The 18,654-nt window shown below is 37.7% G+C and overlaps 1 protein-coding gene across 8 annotated transcripts in view; it reads right to left on the reverse strand.

Moving 5' to 3' along the window:
- LOC127436485 (non-muscle caldesmon-like) overlaps positions 1–18,654 on the reverse strand; it is an 83,441-nt gene that overhangs the window by 17,472 nt on the left and 47,315 nt on the right. For 6 of the 8 annotated variants that reach the window (XR_007896403.1, XR_007896404.1, XR_007896405.1 and 3 more), the window contains exons 3-10: positions 16,875–17,018; positions 12,258–12,624; positions 11,469–11,504; positions 11,129–11,374; positions 9,740–9,837; positions 7,975–8,245; positions 2,783–2,923; positions 1,212–1,255 (exon numbers count right to left, since the gene is read on the reverse strand). Coding sequence is in view for 4 of the 8 variants with exons in the window: in XM_051690677.1 (XP_051546637.1) it covers positions 1,212–1,255; positions 2,783–2,923; positions 7,975–8,245; positions 9,740–9,837; positions 11,129–11,374; positions 11,469–11,504; positions 12,258–12,624; positions 16,875–17,018 (1,347 nt within the window). In the remaining 4 variants the exon portion in view is untranslated. The remainder of the gene's footprint in view (positions 1–1,211; positions 1,256–2,782; positions 2,924–7,974; positions 8,246–9,739; positions 9,838–11,128; positions 11,375–11,468; positions 11,505–12,257; positions 12,625–16,874; positions 17,019–18,654) is intronic. The other 2 variants (XM_051690680.1, XM_051690679.1) reach the window with 1 other exon arrangement.

Below are 18,654 nucleotides of genomic sequence, written 5' to 3' on the forward strand. Positions count from 1 at the left end.
GCTGAACCCCATTTTGAATGCAGTTTCATAGATTTGAGGAGTTAGTAACTAAGGGGGCAAATACTTTTTCCACACAGGCCCAGTTGGTATAGGATAACATTTTTGCTTCAATAAATAACATTATCATTTAAAAACTGCATATTGTGTTTACTCAGATTGCCTTTGTTTTATGTTAGATTTTGTTTAAATTTTTGAAACAATTTAGTATGAGATATACATAAAAACAGAAGAAATCAGGATGGGGGAAAATACTTTTCCCAGCACTGTAGATAGACAGATGGATGGACGAATGGCTGGATAGATAAAATGTGGGTTTGAAATGTTATTTATTGTAGTAACATTCAAAAAATTTTGTGTGTGGCTTAAGTGTCCAAATACTTTTGGGGTCAATATAGATAAATAGATAAGTACTTTATTATTATACCCTATTTATAGACTTTTTACTGAAAGAGGTGTAAAGCCCTGTTCACACCGCCAGCAACATTGCGACAATATCCCATTCATTTTCAATGACAGCACAGCGACTTCCGGTCACATGAGCTGTCGCGACCGTTGGCGACAGAGATTGCCATGGGAAGCGACAAGTTGAGAAAATTTTAACTTTATGCAAATGATGAGCGACATTCGCGAGAGACTACCAATGAGAGTGAAGACAGTGTAGCTCACGTCATCCGTCTCCAGGCAGGGTGAGAATGAGATACTGGAGTTGACTCGAGTGCAGGCAAGACAGAGGAAAAGTTAAAAGTTTCTGTGAGCGATTTCACTGTTGCCTGTAACCAAATCCATGGATATGGCCTAATAAAATGATGCGTGGAAAACTGTGTCGGCATTCTGAGTGGGTTTGATTAATAATTTAATGTAAAGTTTGTCTTGTTTAATGATATGATGCATTAAGCACTGCTGCAGGTTATATAAAACACTCTTTCCTGCAGAATGTGCATTTTTAGAGACAAAAGAACTGATTCCTTGTCAAATTTGAATGATATCTTAGTTTTATCGGCAGCATTATCTGTAATCAGCATTTCAAATGCTATGGCCAGTTGTGCAGTCCACCAATAACGTTAGAACCAGCAGCAGGAACGCCCACCAGTAACACAGATCGCAAAGTCTAGCGACATGCTGCTCGCGGTGTGAACAGAGCTTAAGAGTTAAGTTAAATTAAGTGTTGTTTTCATTAAAAATCTGTAAGGAATAAAAGAACAAGCGATTACCTTCTCTGTGCCGACCTGTTGAGAAATTCTGCTCTTTCACCAATCTGGGAAGAGAAATCAGACAATGGACAGAAAGGTCACTGCTTTGGTCACGTGGAGCACACACACATACACACACATAAAAACACACATTCATGGATGCCGTCTGTCTGGGATGGCTATTCTGAGAGTCAAGAGACTAGCCTGTTCTGTTCAGTATGAAACTCTCACAGGGCCAGAAAAAGCAGGGCCCTTTTCAGCCTCTCTCTCTGTCTGTGGGAACCGTGGCCTGTGTTTATGATATATGACAACGAGGCTAAGAGGGGGGAAAGTGTTCCCGTGGAGCAACAACAAAAACCACACAGACAAACACACATCACACATACACACCCCAAAACTAGGATAAAAAAAAATAAAGAAAAAAATAAAAGAATCCTCCTCCCCCCTCAAATGAATGTGGGAGTTCCTAAAATACTCGGCAGCAGAAAATTCCCCATTCTCAGGCGCGTATGAAACGGCTCTGTTAGAATGTGGTTACAGTAATCCTATTAGTCTAATGGTCTTTCTGTCCCTTCAGAGTTCACGTCTCAAAGACAGGAGCTCGGCTTTATCACAAAAACACCACCATGCCATTTTGCATTTTTTTTTTGTAAAAGATGGATTCCTATACGAGGAAAGAACAGTCTTCAAAACCATTCACAGTGGGAAACTGCATTCAAATCAAGAAAGACAAGGGAAAGAATATCACAGTAAAAGGAAAAGAGATTCATAGTGTTTAAATGAGCAAAACTGACCAAAAAGTACCAAAAGTACAGTATCAGCACCATACTAAAGAACAAATAAAGTTCAGATATCTGAGAAACACAGCATTATCTGGCTAAATAACTTGCATAATAGGAATTAAAATCACATAAGCAAATACAACACAGCATGCAATACATATAGTGCACATGATCACAAAGCACATCTGTGAATGTATCATCAGTGTATGATAAATAGAAAGGGAAGTGATAAATATATATAAATCAGTGGTCTCAACACACACACACACAAAAATAGACCTGATTCTATTTCCCTTTCAAAAAATCACCATGGTAACTTCAGTTTCCGCCATAGTGACTACAGTTATTGTTACAACTGTAGAACCATAATAAATTAATACTGGAACATACTGAATCATGGTTTACACTTAAAACATGAAAAACAATTTGCCAATGGACTAAGAAAAATGAACTTATTTCAAGATATATCCTCTGAGAACAAGTCTCAATTTCTTGCGCAGTTGTGCTTTTCAAGTAAATGTATCTTGTTTAAAAGATGTTTAAAAAAGGTATACTAGAAAACGGGACACAAATACTGATGCTTTGCAGTTTGACAGTGGTGGATCATACCAAGTTACCAAGTTACTAGTTTTATAGTGTGGTATTTTGGTGGAAATTATGGTTAGCATGGCAATATTTTGTAAGGACTGTATAGTCTAACAACCTCCTAGTTATGTTTATGAGATATTGCATATCATGGCTTTAGCATGAGAACAGTATGTTCCTAGGAGTCAGCTGACACTGGGTGATGGAGAGAGGGTCTCCACTAACCTTCAGGGACGATCCTCTGGGACTGACACACTTAAAGGGCTTCCTGGCCTCTCCGTCCACTGACTCCTCCACCTTCTGTCTCCTCTCGGCGGCCTCCGCTCTCCTCTTCTCTATCTCTTCCTTCATTCTCCTCTTTTCCTCCTGTGGAAAAAAATAAACTCATTGTTCATCAAATAAATTATGGTAAAGTGCAAATGGCAAAAGAATTACAAAAAATAAGAAGTGTAAACGACTAAAGACACGGTATTAAGTATGATATAGAATAGTAAAATGTGCAAAGCAATACATGCAAGTAATGTATAGTATAGGTAAGAAATATTTGTAATTTATTTTAGGTATTAAGCATTTAAGTAAAAATAAATAATATTTAGTGGCCCCAAACAGTATTTGGACACTTTTGGACACCTAAGCCACATTTAAAAATGTCTGAATTTCATTGCAAAGATAAACATACAGTACATACACCAAGTGGCATCTGCAAAGAAATTATTCTAGGCCTTTTCTAGTGAATTAACATAACTATTCTTAGTCGGTTTATCAATTGCTTTTAACCAACTAGTTTCAAAGTAAGCTCTCTTCAAGTTGCAGATCATTGCATTAACTATTGACATATTCCACTTTAGTGTACAACCAGAAAGTGTTCAAACCAAATCTATTGTTTTATAATTTGTTACCTAACAAATGTATATATACTGTATACACCAATCAGCCACAACATTAAAACCACCTGCCTAATATTGTGTAGGGCCCCCTCGTGCCGTCAAAACAACGCAAACCCGCATCTCAGAATTCTTCTCACCACAATTGTACAGAGTGGTTATCTGAGTTATCGTAGACTTTGTCAGTTCGAACTAGTCTGGCCATTCTCTATTGACCTCTCTCATCAACAAGGCTTTTCCGTCCACAGAACTGCCGCTCACTGGATGTTTTTTGTTTTTGGCACCATTCTGAGTAAATTCTAGAGACTGTTGTGTGTGAAAATCCCAGGAGATCAGCAGTTACAGAAATACTCAAACCAGCCCATCGGGCACCAACAATCATCCATGCGATTATCTAATCAGCCAATCGTGTGGCAGCAGTGCAGTGCATAATATCATGCAGATACGGGTCAGGAGCTTCAGTTAATGTTCACATCAACCATTACAATGGGGAAAAAATGTGATCTCAGTGATTTGGACCATGGCATGATTGTTGGTGCCAGATGGGCTGGTTTGAGTATTTCTGTAACCGCTGATCTTCTGGGATTTTCACGCACAACAGTCTCTAGAATTTACTCTGAATGGTGCCAAAAACAAAAAGCATCCAGTGAGCGGCAGTTCTGTGGACAGAAATGCCTTGTTGATGAGAGAGGTCAACAGAGAATGACCAGACTGGTTCAAACTGACAAAGTCTACTGTAATTCAGATAACCACTCTGTACAATTGTAGTGAGAAGAATGTCATCTCAGAATGCTATTCTGAGATGCGGGTTGGTGCTGATTTGGCGGCACGAGAGGGACCTACACAATATTAGGTAGGTGGTTTTAATGTTGTGGCTGATCGATGTGTATATAAGTTGATATATATATATATACACACACACACACACACACATAAAAGAGTAGTATGTTCACAGAAGTATGGAATGTACAGAAAATACAAATGTGCAGAATGGTACGATGGAGAAGCATGCAAAAATGTGTGCAAAATGACAAAAGTGGTATTGTATACTTACAATAGAAGCAAAAATGTCCCAGAAAATAGAAGACAAGCTTCTTTTAATAAATAATGGACATAATCAGAAAACTAAATCAAAAACAAAATCTTGACTGTGTCTCACACATCTCTCTGTGGAAGCGTAACATTAGCGAACTGGTGGCCGGCTGCATTCCACAGCAGCTGGGGAATCATAAAGAAGCTATTTTATTTACACCACGGTTTTTGGCATGGGTCGCTAGCATCAGCACGGGGTCCACTAATCTCTAATTAGTCCTTTTTCATTTACTGCCGCTTTTCATTAGCAACAAGGAACATATTTGCATTACAATGCTAAGAGCAGGCCTCCACGAGGACAGACGGCCGCTATTAGAGACAGCCATGGTTTGAAACCCATGAGCAGTCATGTGGAATTCACATCATGTGCTTTCATAAAGTAAATGTAAATGATGTGAAATTCATTTGAAATATGACAGGGTCCAATCCTGATACTGACAATGACAAACTGAATATATAGCAGTTGTATCACAGATAATTGACACCACAGCCACAGGTTTCCTGAGGGCAGTGACCAATATTGAATTACTGTTAGACACCATTAGAGACCTACAACTTTGTAACCAACAATTTATTTTGACTTGCCCCGCCTTTTCTTTAAAAAAATAGCAAAAATCTGGGTTACAGTGAGGTATTTACAATGTATGTGAATGGGGCCAATTTTTGGAGTTTAAAGGCAGAAATTTAAAGCTTATAATTTTATAAAAGCACTTATATTAATTATTCTGACAAAACCTGTGTATTATTTGAGCTGTAAAGTTGTTTTAATCTTCATTTTTACAGTCGTTTTAGGGTTTGTTGACATTACATCATCATGGCAACAAAGTTGTAAAATTGGATAACTACACAGAAAAGGTTTGTAAGTGATTTGATCACACTAAAATCATGTTTACATGCATATTGTTTATGTCTCGTGGCCATACTTTTGAAACAGTGAGTATTTTAATGTTCAAAAATTGGACTCCATTCACTTCCATTGTAAGTGCCTCACTGTAACCCAGAATTTAGCTTTTTTTTTTTTTTAAAGGAAGGGCAAGTCAAAATAAAATTTTGTGATAATCAGTATTTTGCCACAAATGCTGTCAATTGAGCTTAAAGGCATAGTTCACCCAAAAATAAAAATTCTCTCATCATTTACTCACCCTCATGCCATCCCAGATGTGTATGACTTTCTTTCTTCAGCAGAACACAAACAAAGATTTTTAGAAGATTATCTCAACTATGTAGGTCCGTACAATGCAAGTGAATGGTGATCATACCTTTGTAGCTCCAAAAAAATCACATAAAGGAAACATAGAAGTAATCCATAAGTAATCTGTATTTTGGAGCTACAAAGTTCTGATCACCATTCACTTGTATTGTATGGACCTACATATTTGAGATAATCTTCTAAAAGAGCATGAGGGTGAGTAAATGATAAAAGAATTTAATTGTTTGGATGAACTATCACTTTATCTTTTATTGAACCTGGAATATTCCTTTAAAAGCAATGTTGGGTAAGTTACTCTGAAAAAGTTATTAATTACTAACTACTAATTACATCTTCCACAGTGTAATTAGATTACAGTACTAATTACTCTTTCTGAAAAGTAATTGCATTACTTATTACTAATTACTTTCTAAATCCCTGAGAAACCTCGACCAGATGAAAAATACAAGGATAGACATGAAACTGTTCTTTTCATTCTTTCAAATAAATAATATAAAATCAAATAAATGATTAATGAACTAGCCAAAGAATTTAAGGGTGCTGCATTAAATTAGAAAACATACATTTTAAAGTTAGACATTCAATTTCAATTTTAAATTCACTATTGTTTTATATAGAATTGTTATACAGTCTATACTGTATTTAATGCAATAATATCAGAAGTAACTGTAATTAAATTACTGAAAAATTAAGAGTAATCCCTTACTTGACTTTTTTCAATGAAAAAGTAATTTAATTACAGTAATTAATTACTTAGTAATGCATTACACCCAACACTATTTAAAAGTTATTACTAACAAAAAAGTACCAAAGATTTTGCATCAAAATATTCTTTGAAGTACCTTTAATACCATGTAATTACCGCTGTACATGCTAATATGCTAATTCAGTACCATGATGAATATATTACTATGCATTACCACTGTACATGCCAATAAACTAACTGTTCATGCTAATTCAGTACTATGTTGATATATATTCCCTTCCAAAAATTGAGAGTTCTGGCAAATTTTTTTGCTACTCATTATTTTCACATGCAAATGAGCTTTGCAGCAAACCCTTCATTGTTGCCAAAGGTTTGCTGCAGGTTGACCACTACCGGTGAAGAGCTGCAAACTTCTGGCAAACTTTTTAGATGAATTGCAAGCTCATTTGCATACAGCGAATTCTCAGGGCCTAACATGCCTAATAAATAGGATATTGTTTTATCCTCTCATTCTCATTGACCTTTTTGCCTGTGTATTTTAAATCGCTTTCCACTAATAATTCATCTACAAATGAACAGTTTTTGGTAAGTGCTTTTTGCATTGTTATTGCAACTTCAGGAGTTCTCTAAGTGTAAATTAGGCTGGCTGGAGCATTCAGTGTCGGTTCAAGTTTTGAAAAATAATCGTGTACGCTTACGAAACAAAATTTATTGCAAGCAGCATTGAAATCGCAAATATTATTAGAGTGCTTTTTCCTGGTATTAGACCTCCTTGGTTTTGGCTTTCGTGCATGGACATGTTTTTAAAATGTCATTTGGTATTATTAGTTGACAACGACATAATGTATGATGTCCACTGGCATAGGGTGTCTTATTCATTGTGAAACGGTGTTTTCTTAATGGCATGATTCGCACTGAAGGCCTAGACAAGAAATGCATGGGCTGCCACTGTCTGCATATGAAAATAATGAGTGGGAAATATTCGGCAAGTTTGCAGCAAGTTTTTCAGAGATCTAGATTTTTTGTAAGGGCTACCATGTAATTACCACTGTACATGCTAAATTGCTAATTGTACAGTACATGCTAACATGCTAATTGAGTACCATGATCATATTGGCATGTACATACCACTGTACAGTACATGCTAATATCCTAATTCAGTCCCACAGTGATATTACCATCATGGTATTAATGAATTGTACCATCACTGTACCACTGTACCAGGGTTTTTGTAATATACTGCCCCTAAAGTTGAATAGAGTAATATCTTAAGCTTCTAAACGCTAAGCACACATAAATGAACAAAAAAAATATTTGTACAAGGATCAAAAGGAGATGTTCGGCAGAATGTTTGCCTCAGTCACCATTCACTTTCATTGCATCAATGATAGAGAATTATGACTGAAACTATAATTCTAACTAACATCTCCTTTTGTGTTCCATGAAAGAAATAAAGTCATATGGGTCTAGAACAACAAAGAGGGTGAGAAAATGATGACTAAAGTTTCATTTTGGGTGAACACACCTCCTCTCTGGCTTTCCTCTCAGCCTCCTCCTGTTTCCTCCATTGCTCCTCCTCTTCCAACACCTTCCTCCTCTCTTCCCTCTTCCTCCTCAGCTCCTCCAGCTCTGCCTCGGCCTCCTGCTGTTTCAGCCTCATCCTCTCAAACTCCTCGCTCTCCATTTCGTCCCTCCGTCTCTTCAGCTCCTCCAGCTTTCTTTCGGCCTCCAAGCGGGCATCTTCACCATCTGCATCATCTGCCTCCGGCGCTTCAGTAGAACGCAGGCTGCTTCGACTGTCACACGCAAACACAAGAAACAATGATAAAAGGTGAGTCACACGTCAACACCTTTACATGTTCATGATTTCACAAGTACAGAAAACCCAACCTATTCACACAGAAATGTGGTGAATCAGCACACTCCTGTCTAAGGTAACATGGTCTCCGGTTACACCTGAGAACAGCCCTTAGGATATTGCGGATCAGGTGACTAAAATCAAATACTTCCTCAAATAAAGCTCTGGGCTGTTCAGGATGTGAATATAAGTCACATGCACTATCAGTAAAAATTTTGGACACACATTCTCATTCTTTAATACCCTTATTAATTTATTATAATCCATTGGTAGGTTGCTTTTCCCAGAAAAGTCTAAACAATGTGACACTGCTGGGTTTAAAAACATTGCTCTGTTTCTTTGGGTAATTGGAACAGTCAGAAACAGCAACATTCAGTACAATTACATGCACTTTAAAAGTCCGATTTCAGTCTAAAACAATAAATTGCCTTTTTAAAATGTAATTTAAATGCTTTAGTTCGACTGAAATCATACCAGTTTGATTTTTTCAAAGTCGGACTAACAGACCTAAATAATGCGATTTTAGATCGGCTTCGTTCAGCATGTAAACACGTTAATCGGACCAGAATTGGCCTCGGCCTGACACAACAACTTTCAGTACGTTAATATGCACTTTGAAAGTTCAATTTCACTCAGACTTAATCCATAATTCGTCTCTTTAAAATTTAATTTAAAAGTTTTAGTTTGACTAAAATCGTACGATAATCAGACAAAAATTGGCCTGTCGTTGTTTGGAGGCTCTGAAAGACCATGCATTACCGATACTTTCTAGGCGTCCTTCCTTCAAATACTCGATTATGCATTGTGCCATGTATACTTGGAAAGTTAGATGCCAAGAGATGCCTGTTGTTCATTTATAACTGCACATGTAAACGTACTGAGTGGCTCAACCACTGGTCTGAGTTTGGGGCGGGATTATCCATTTGTTCAACCAATGAGAGTTAGGGGGAGTGCTCTGGAAACCAATGAATATTTTTGCAATCCCTTTACCACAGAAATCACACACTTCACTATAGAAATTTTAATTTTGTAACGAAATTCACATGTAGACAATTTACATTTGTCGACAAAACTAATTTCAACCATTTAAGCATAAGCCTTTAAATAACAAGGTTTATGAGATCACTGAGCTCAAATTTTTGACGTAAAAATTCACCCACATTTTCTCAAACATGCTCCAAGCAGACAAACACAGACATGTGGAATGTGATTGTGTCTCTACATACTTTCCAACCTGCTGTCTGTATGTACACAGATGAAGAACAAGTCAAATACCACTTTTTTGTGCTTTTAACAGCTCCCTGTACATTCACACAATAATTTTAATATGTACGGGCCCCTAGATTCAGAATTGTGGAAAACCTAAATTGTTTAATAAAGAAAAGCCTGGACCATCTTTACACAATTATTTGTTGTTTACATCAGCACTGACCTGAAAGTCCTCTCAGCTTTCTTGTGTTTGGGAGGGCTGTCATCACACACACCTCCATTTGGCTGTTTATTCTTCCTCATCACATCTTCATCTTCAATCTGCACACACACAACCAGATCTAAGTGATGTGTGCATGTGATATGCATGTGTGTGTGAGAGTGTGCATGCTAGAAGGGTTTTAGAAGAACACAATGCTCAATACAGTGACTGCTGGGTGCTCTTAGTTCACTCAGTGGATAAATTATTAAAATAAGAGGTGTGAGCCTGTGAGGAGTATACACACAAATACACCCACTCAGGCTTATAAACTCCTCATAGTCATGCTGCAAGCAGAGAACACACAGTGTGTAACCACTGATCATTGAATAGATCACATTTTAATCACTGCATTTGTCTAATGTGAAACTTTCTGGGTCATTCTCAGAAATGGGTGGTGCCTAATAATAAATCACATATTATAATTAAATGAACTAAATTATAATGATTATAATTGGAAAAATAATAATAATAATAACCCATTACATTTATTTTACAAAACATGTTTTGTGCCAACCCTGTTGTGTTTGGGGTTGAATTATAAAATAATGTATAATGGCCTTATGCAGCACATATCATCACATAGCACCACATTATTTTTATAAAAATATATTTTTTTTCATTATGAAATATCTTTCATAATTGATCTTTCAAAATCACTCATGATTTTGATATTGAGCTTAACAAGGCCATATACTGTAAATATATGTTATGATGTCATTACTTTTAAATATAAATGTCAGAAAGAGCCAAATATTTCCCAGGATAATGGGGTTGGATAATGGGGTTGGACAAAAGTGCAAGGACAAGGAATAGTGAAAGATACAGAAAGAAAAGTGATATTTTAATAATAATAAAACCAAAATTTAGGTAGAATTCAGTTTTTTTTTTTTTTTTTAAATAACCCATTAAAACGTAATGGTGATGAATTAGGATTCAAATTGGCATTCTGAAAAAAAAGAAAGAAAAAGCTTTATTATGAAATTGCTTTGTTTTAAAATTTCTTTTAAACTACACACTACAAAAGTCAAGTTCAGTCTCCTGTTAATTATTTCAGTGTATACACAAAGTAGAATGGCACCTTTTCCTGAGAATTACCCTTTTGCAATCATACTGATACTTGCAGAGTACACGCTGGTGCAATCATGACATTCTGTGTTCAAACCAGTGCCGGGATTAATTTAAGATTTTGGGGAGATTTTGTTTTCAAAGTTGCAAAGAACACAGCTGTCCCTAATTCAAAAGAACTCATGAAAATTGTTTTGTACCTGATCTGTTAAAAATGATTATTTTTCACCCAAAATCCAAACCACCCATCCATACACAGTCCTATATACAATTCCAGACTCTTACCAAAGCCTCATCAATTTCTGAAAAATCTTTCGTCTTTTTCTCACAGTTTTCTGCAACCCTCATTTCATCCAATCCATTCTCTGTCAATTCCTCTGTCTCACTCTTTTCCTCCTGTACACCTTCAGTGAGCACTGTGGTGCCATTTTCCGCATCTGTCTCTGATACAACTGCAGAACCATCAGCGTCTTTGTTTAAAATGACCTCATTTACTTCGGAAGAAGGCACATGGTCCTGCTCACTACTGTCCTATGAATGGAACTGCTGTCAAATGCTTTGTTGTGTCAATTGAGAGAAAAACAGATAGCTATTTCCAAAAGAAAAAAAAAACACATCGCCATACCTCGTCTGGTATTTTAGAAATGTTCTCAATGGATTCCTACAAGTGAACAAGGTTAAATGACATAAACGCAAACCTTCAGCACTAAACAGTGTTTGCTTAGCTAGACGAATCATAAAATCATTAAAATACTGAGTTTTAAAGGAGTCATTCACTAAAAACGAAAATTCTGTCAACATTTACTTACACTCATGTTGTTCCAAACCTGTCTGACTTTCTCAAAAGGTTGATTTTTGAAGAATATCCTGGCTGCTCTTCTCCATACGGTGAAAGTGGAAATAGCACCAAAAAAGTATGATAAAAGTAGCTCATATCTTGTGCTATATTGTGATTGTGCACTCTATTCCCAATCTTCGGAAGCCAAGCGACAGCTTTGTGTAAGAAAAAACGGAAATCTAAGTTGTTGTTCACTGATAATCTTCCTCTTTGCCAAAGCTCTGAAATAGACAACAAAAGTCACGTGGACAACAAAAATGGTGCGTTGATGCCATCGTTGGTGGCAAATCCCATTGGTTCTTGTGTTTTTGACATCATTGCGCCATATTTGATTTGAGAGGTACAGAGGACAATGATTTCTCACACAAAGTTATCATATGGCTTCAGAAGACTTGGAAGTTAGCACGTGAGTTGTATGGAACACTTTTATACTTTAATGTTGTTCATTTTGGAGCTTAACAGGCTCAGTTTTCACTCATGATAAGGAAAGAAAATCATACATGGTTTGGAATGACATGAGAGTAAGTGATGCCAGAATTTTCATATTTGGCTGAAATGTCCCTTTCATAAACCCACCTGTTCTCTCCAGTAAGATTTCCGTGGCTTCTCCTCCACCACCTCCTCCTCTCTCTCATCCCTTGTAAGGGCCTCCTCCTCTTCAACCTGTTTCACCTCCTCTTTCTCGTCCTCCTTGCTGTTGTGTTCCTCCTCTGCTTCGTAGCTCCTGCCGCGCCGCAGACCAATGCTGCTGTCCTCCAGACTGTGGTGGGAGATGTGGCTGGTCTCTTCATCTCTCTGCCTGTCCAGTGCCTCTTTCATTCTCTTCTGTCGGCGTTCCTCTCTCTTTGCCAGGCGATCAAGCAGGGCTTGTTCTTCATCATCTCCCTCACCCGCCCAGTTGGAGGTCACAACTGAGGATGAGATACTCTCTGACACTGTCATGCTGAGAGAGAAGCAACCAGAAGAGAAAAGAAGATTAAACATATAATACTGTATATAGCACCATAAATACATGTTATTATTCTGCATAAATGACTAGTGATAGATCAATATGGAATCTTTAATGGCTGATGCTGATACTGATATCTAGAGACCAGGGTGGCTAATGGCCGATATAATGCCATAATCATGATCTTAAAGATATACATTTTTATCTAAAGGCTTATGCTTGAATGCAAAAAGTTGTGCCTATGTACGAATTTCGTTACAAAACTATTTTTTGGGTTAAAATATACTTCTAAAATGTGGAAGACTGTAAAAGTACAGAATGGGTAAGTGTGTCTAAAACAGCATTTTGTCAAACTCAATTTCAGCATGGGCCACATCAGCATTATGTGTGCCCTCAAAGGGCTGGCTGAAAATGTTACTCATTACATTCAGAAGTGCCTCTACTTCACCTGTGCCACCAAGTTCAACAGATGGTGGCACCAATACCTAAATTGGTAGCACTCACGCGATTACCAATACTATTGCATATTTTGTGCGTGAAGTGGCACATTTGACAGTAAAGCACTGATTTTGAGGTTGTAGTGCAGATGTAAATGATGATATTAACACCTAATTTATACTAGAGCTCTATAACCAATGTGCACTAGCATGTTGGGTGCCCAGCCCTTCTGCCATGTGCTAAGTTGCTACTGTAGGTTAATACAGTCTGACTGCACCATTTGGCAAACATTTACTGTGCGTCAGCACTACTGACAAAAGCTGGAGCTATGTCTGGTCACACATCGGGAACAACTCTGGTCTTGTTTGTCCGCCTTCTGTGTTCATTCAGAGAACAAAGCCCCAGTGTTTGAACATGTCAGCAGAGAACACTCCTTCCGTAATGCTGACCTGTTACAGGAAGTTATTGATTGGTGCCACCCACCAGAGCTGTGGGTTACAGACAGAGAGGAAGACGTAACAAGACTACTACAGAGGTCTAAATACATGTAAAAGTATGTGCAGTGTGAAAGAAATAAAGTGCAGAATTTCATGCATTTTTAAGCATATTGTAAAAAATTCAGAGGCTCCAGATTACAGCTGCATTTACCGAGTCTCAAAAACACACATATGGAGGGGACTTTCCATTGACTTCTATTTTCCTACTGAGCTAATGATATTTTCTATCCCCTACACCTAAACATAACCCTCACATTATCTTTTTGCGTTTTTACATTTTCATTTAGACATACAGTATTGAAGGGCTTGTCTCTTATTTTAAATAGCCATTAACCTTACTTAACAGCTATAACCATGATTTACTACTTGCTATAGTTAGTCCGTGGCAGGTGGTATTAGTAGGGACATCCTTTTTCTAGAGAGCATTTGATTAGACAAACATTTGTAGTGCAAGATGATTCATCAATATTATAGGCTTATATTCCTGGAAGAGAAATCCTTAATTTTGTCAACTTTTAGCATATCGATGATAACCTCAAAGCAGAAATACATGAACTAAAAGCTGCATTTTGTTGTAAATTTTGACTTAATGGGTGGTCCAAGCGTGGATGAGTGGTGGAAAGAGCTGGACAGGACAGAGAAAGAAGATAAAAACAAAGCAGACACTCTGAAATTAATGAGAGAGAAACTGAAGAGCTGGAAAAGTCAAGAAATGAAGCTGGGACCGTTAAACAGACTATGTGGTCTGTTCGTTGTTTTCAGAATTGGTGTGCCGAGAAAGATCTGGCTATTGATTTTAAAACAATAACCAAAATTGACCTAAACCAGGCTCTAAGTTTTATGCCACCGTGAAAAATGGGAAAGGTGAACCCTACGGTTTCAGCAGTTATGTCGGCCTACGTGTGGGGCTTAACCGGTACATAAATGATCCACCGATCAGCCGATCCTGGTGTCTGTTGAAAGATCCCGAGTTTATCACTAGCAACAACGTTTTCGTTGGAGTAGTGAAAAATCTTCTCCGAGAAGGACGTGACAAAACATCCCACCGCGTTAACGGAGGCAAACTTTCAGAAAATCAAGCAACCTGCAGCACTGAATCCAAATACACCTGAGGGTCTTGTCAACAAAATCTGGTTTGATGTACAGCTGGTTTGATGTATGGGACGCAGAGCTAAAGAGGGCAACCGCCAACTGAAGCCCGAACCATTTATCATCCGCCAGGACGAGAACGGTCAGAAGTATGTAATACTGTCATTCAACGAATGCACAAAAAACCACAAAGATGCTGGCGAAAGAAACAAAGAAAGCCTATGGGGATTTATGTTTGAGCAGTCAGGGAATCCTCTGTGTCCTGTCGCCTCATTGGAGAAATACCTCTCGTTGCTGCCGGCCAATCCACCGGCTTTTTATCTCCATCCAAAGCGGACAAACTACACCAAAGGTGTATGGCAAGTTAAACTTTAGTTTACTTTTTTATTTGTAGCATATTGTGCACAACTTTCTGTAGTCATGCTGTCATTTGCCAGCAATATCTTTTTTGTTACAGTGTAGCTTGGTTACTCTACACTGTAACAAGGAAAAAAAAAAAACATTGCTGGCAAGTGACAACAGCTACAATGCAACAGGTTACAAGGCACCATTTTTTCTTTCTCCTAATGTTAGGTACACTAGAGAGCCTATGGCGGTGAACTTCCTTGGTTCTAAGTTGCCACGGATTTCTAAAGCAGCTGGCACTGTGACAATCTACACCAACCACTGCTTGCGAAGCACGACTGTACAAAAACTTTCTGATGCTGGCCTAGAGGCGTGAGATTTCATGTCAGTGATGGGGCATAAATGTGAATCGTCCCTGCAATCTTACTGGCGCCCAAACTATGATAAAAGATGATGCTGGAGCAATATCCTTGCCTCTGGCACTGCACAATTAAAGTGCACCTGTACAGCATTAAAAACTCCTCCTCATCCAGCAAAGAGGAGTGCTAACTTATTTGATCAATGCTTCAGCAATTGCACAATTAATGGTGATATCCAGATAAATGTTAATTATAAAACGGATAGTTCCGGTCCTTGATTCTGATTGGTTGAGCCACGTTCTTCACTGTCTTTGTTGCTGTGTGTGTTGCTTGGCATCCTCTTTGGAACTACATTGCTTGGCGGAGGAGTAACCAAATTTACTGTAAAACACGGCTTCACGGGGCTTACTGCTTTATTTTACACTAGAAAGGTAAAGTTCATAAAGACAAACTTTGATGTTTGCTGGAGAAAGCGTTTGTGACGAGGAGGAGGGCGTGGCCAGGCCGTGAGGATGCACGCCCTGCGCTGAGTTGCCTAATCAGCGGGAGAGAGATAAGGGAAGAGCCGTGGATGCCAGAGAGAGAGAGAGAGAGAGAGAGAGAGAGAGAGAGAGAGAGAGAGAGAGAGAGAGAGAGAGAGAGACAAGCGGCTGCTCTGTGTGTGTGTTTATGTTGCTGTGTTTTCAGATAGATGTTCTGTGTAATAAAAGTTCATTGAATGTGGTTCCGGCTCTTGCTTCCACCTTTCGCAGATGAACAGAGATCTTCCACAGCGTTGTTTAAAATAGTTTAAAAAATTTGAAGTTTAAATGTTATACAGGCCTTACAGTAAGACAGACAGAAAGTCAGACAGTGCATTACTAAGTGGTTGGTAGGGTGTTCTGACTGGTTGCTAGGCACTGCCAGGCTGTTCTGGCTGATTGCTTGGGTGTTTTGTTTGGTTGTTAGGCATTGCTAATGTGTTCTGGCTGGTTGCTAGGCTCTGCTATGGAATTCTAGATGTTATGTTACCCTACAGACTTTAATCCCTAAACAAAGACAACATTTTTTGACTGTATCTCCTCCAAAAGCTTTCAAGCTACAGCCACCAAACTTGGCACAGACCTTCAGAATGTTCTGACTCAAGTTACTGTGTCTTTTCTAACTGATCAGACATAGTGTTTTCACACAGAAGATGATCAAAAATAGAAAAAAATCCCATAGAACTATATTGATGGAATGTTCAAATGGTCCAATTGAATGCTCGTTAATTCAAACTCCATCTGTCATAAATTCAAATGTAAACAATTCACAAAGGCCTTGTTCTGCTTTAAGTTGCTCTCTCTCTCTCTCTCTCTCTGCAGTTCTGATCAGCAAGGAAAGACAGCACACCAATTCAATATGGTGGATGTAGCTTGAAAGCTCTTAGAGGAGTTACAATTGATAATTTTTGTCTTGACTCAGGGATTTTGGAAAAACCCTAAACAGAATAACAGTATTAGTTGTGCTGATCACTGCAAACATTTGTGTGTGTCACCTGTGGCTGTTGTTGAGCTCTGTGCTCTCAGGTTGGTAGGGCGACTCCTCGCTCTCTTTACTGCGCAGTCTTTCCTGTCGTGCTCTTCGCCGGCGCTCACGAGCCACCTCTTCCTCATCCTCCTCGTTCCGACGATATGCCATCCTACACACAAAGAGACAGTTAGATGGTAAGGGTAAGAGTCAAGGCTCATGTCACCTTGGCAGGCAGGACAGTATTTCATAGTCATGACTGCTACTGCTGCAGTTGGGGCTGAACTTTCACTGGCTGTCAGCGGTGTGTTTGTGTCTGTGTATATGGCTTGGCAGCTGATGAGAGGCTCCTGACAGCAGTGTGGCGTTCAGCCCACACAACATTCAAGGCACTTTTGTGTAACCTAGGCAAAGTTTTCACATTTCTCTGACAGACTTTCTGTATCTCGCATCTCCTGGTGAAGTGTTGTTTTTGTATTCATGGCGCATTCACACTTTCTGTACCTCTCTTAATGTGTGTGTGATTTTATTAATGACTGCAATACAACTTTTTACATTACTATGGTAGGATTTATCTGAAACTATCAGATCCCCCATTAGTTTCTCTTTATATAAATATACAGTATATTCTGGTGCATCTAATGGAGCCTGACCATGTCTGGAAATATATCCAGATCATATTTCAACCCAAAATATAAGTAATAAGAAATCACATTTTACTATATATATATATAAAAAAAAAAAAAAAAAAAAATATATATATATATATATATATATATATATATATATATATATATATATATATATATATATATATAATATATATATATATATACACACACACACACACACACACACACACACACACAGTACTGTACAAAAGTTTTAGGCACTTGTGAAAAATGTTGCATAGTGAGGATGTCTTCAAAAATAGTGCCATAATTAGTTTTCATTTTTCAATTAACATCATACAAAGTAAATTATTCGGTCCAAGTCATCCATTTCAAAAACTTTTTTTTTAAATAAAATTTTAGTTTTGTAATTAAATAAATTAATATGTTTATATTTATATTTTTGTCTACAAAACTAATTTCAAACATTTAAGCATACGCCTTCAGATCAAAATATTTTTAAGATCATGAGAAACATTTCAGGCAAGTGACCCCAAACTTTTGAACGGTAGTGTATATTACCTATTGACACACTACAGCTAAAGATATAAATAACCATCTTAAGACAAATGTTTTTGTTAAACATCTTATGTGCCTAAGACTTTTGCACAGTACTATATATAATAAGAAATCATATTTTGCTTCAAGAAAATTAAGTCCATTTTTAGAACCATTAAGTTTTTTTTGTTGTTGTTTTTTTTTGCAACGTGACATTGTTTTAATGAAAATTAATCACAACCTCCATCTCCACCCCCCCCCCCACCCCCATTCTCATTACCATAATGCGGAAACAATTATTTTATATTATTTTAATTGTTGATTATTTATACATCATGGTAGTATCAGTTGTACTGTTTTTAATTTATGCTTATTTTTTCATATGTCATTGCATCCAAGCAGGATGGTTTTCATCACTGTAATACAGTGATGAGGATCTAATAAGAATCATGAGTATAATAAAAACACAAACAAAAGTCAATGAGACAAAAAAAAAGAAAAGAAAAAAGGAACAGACATTCCTAAGTGTGTGCTATGATCAGGAATGTGTTAAGAACTGAACGCTGTGCTTTGCTAACGCCCATAGAAAACTTTGGGGAGAGTGAAATCATAGAGAGAGCTGGATTATTGGATTACTGC

This window comes from Myxocyprinus asiaticus, chromosome 47 (genome assembly GCF_019703515.2).
Source record: "Myxocyprinus asiaticus isolate MX2 ecotype Aquarium Trade chromosome 47, UBuf_Myxa_2, whole genome shotgun sequence".
Lineage (NCBI taxonomy): Eukaryota > Metazoa > Chordata > Actinopteri > Cypriniformes > Catostomidae > Myxocyprinus > Myxocyprinus asiaticus.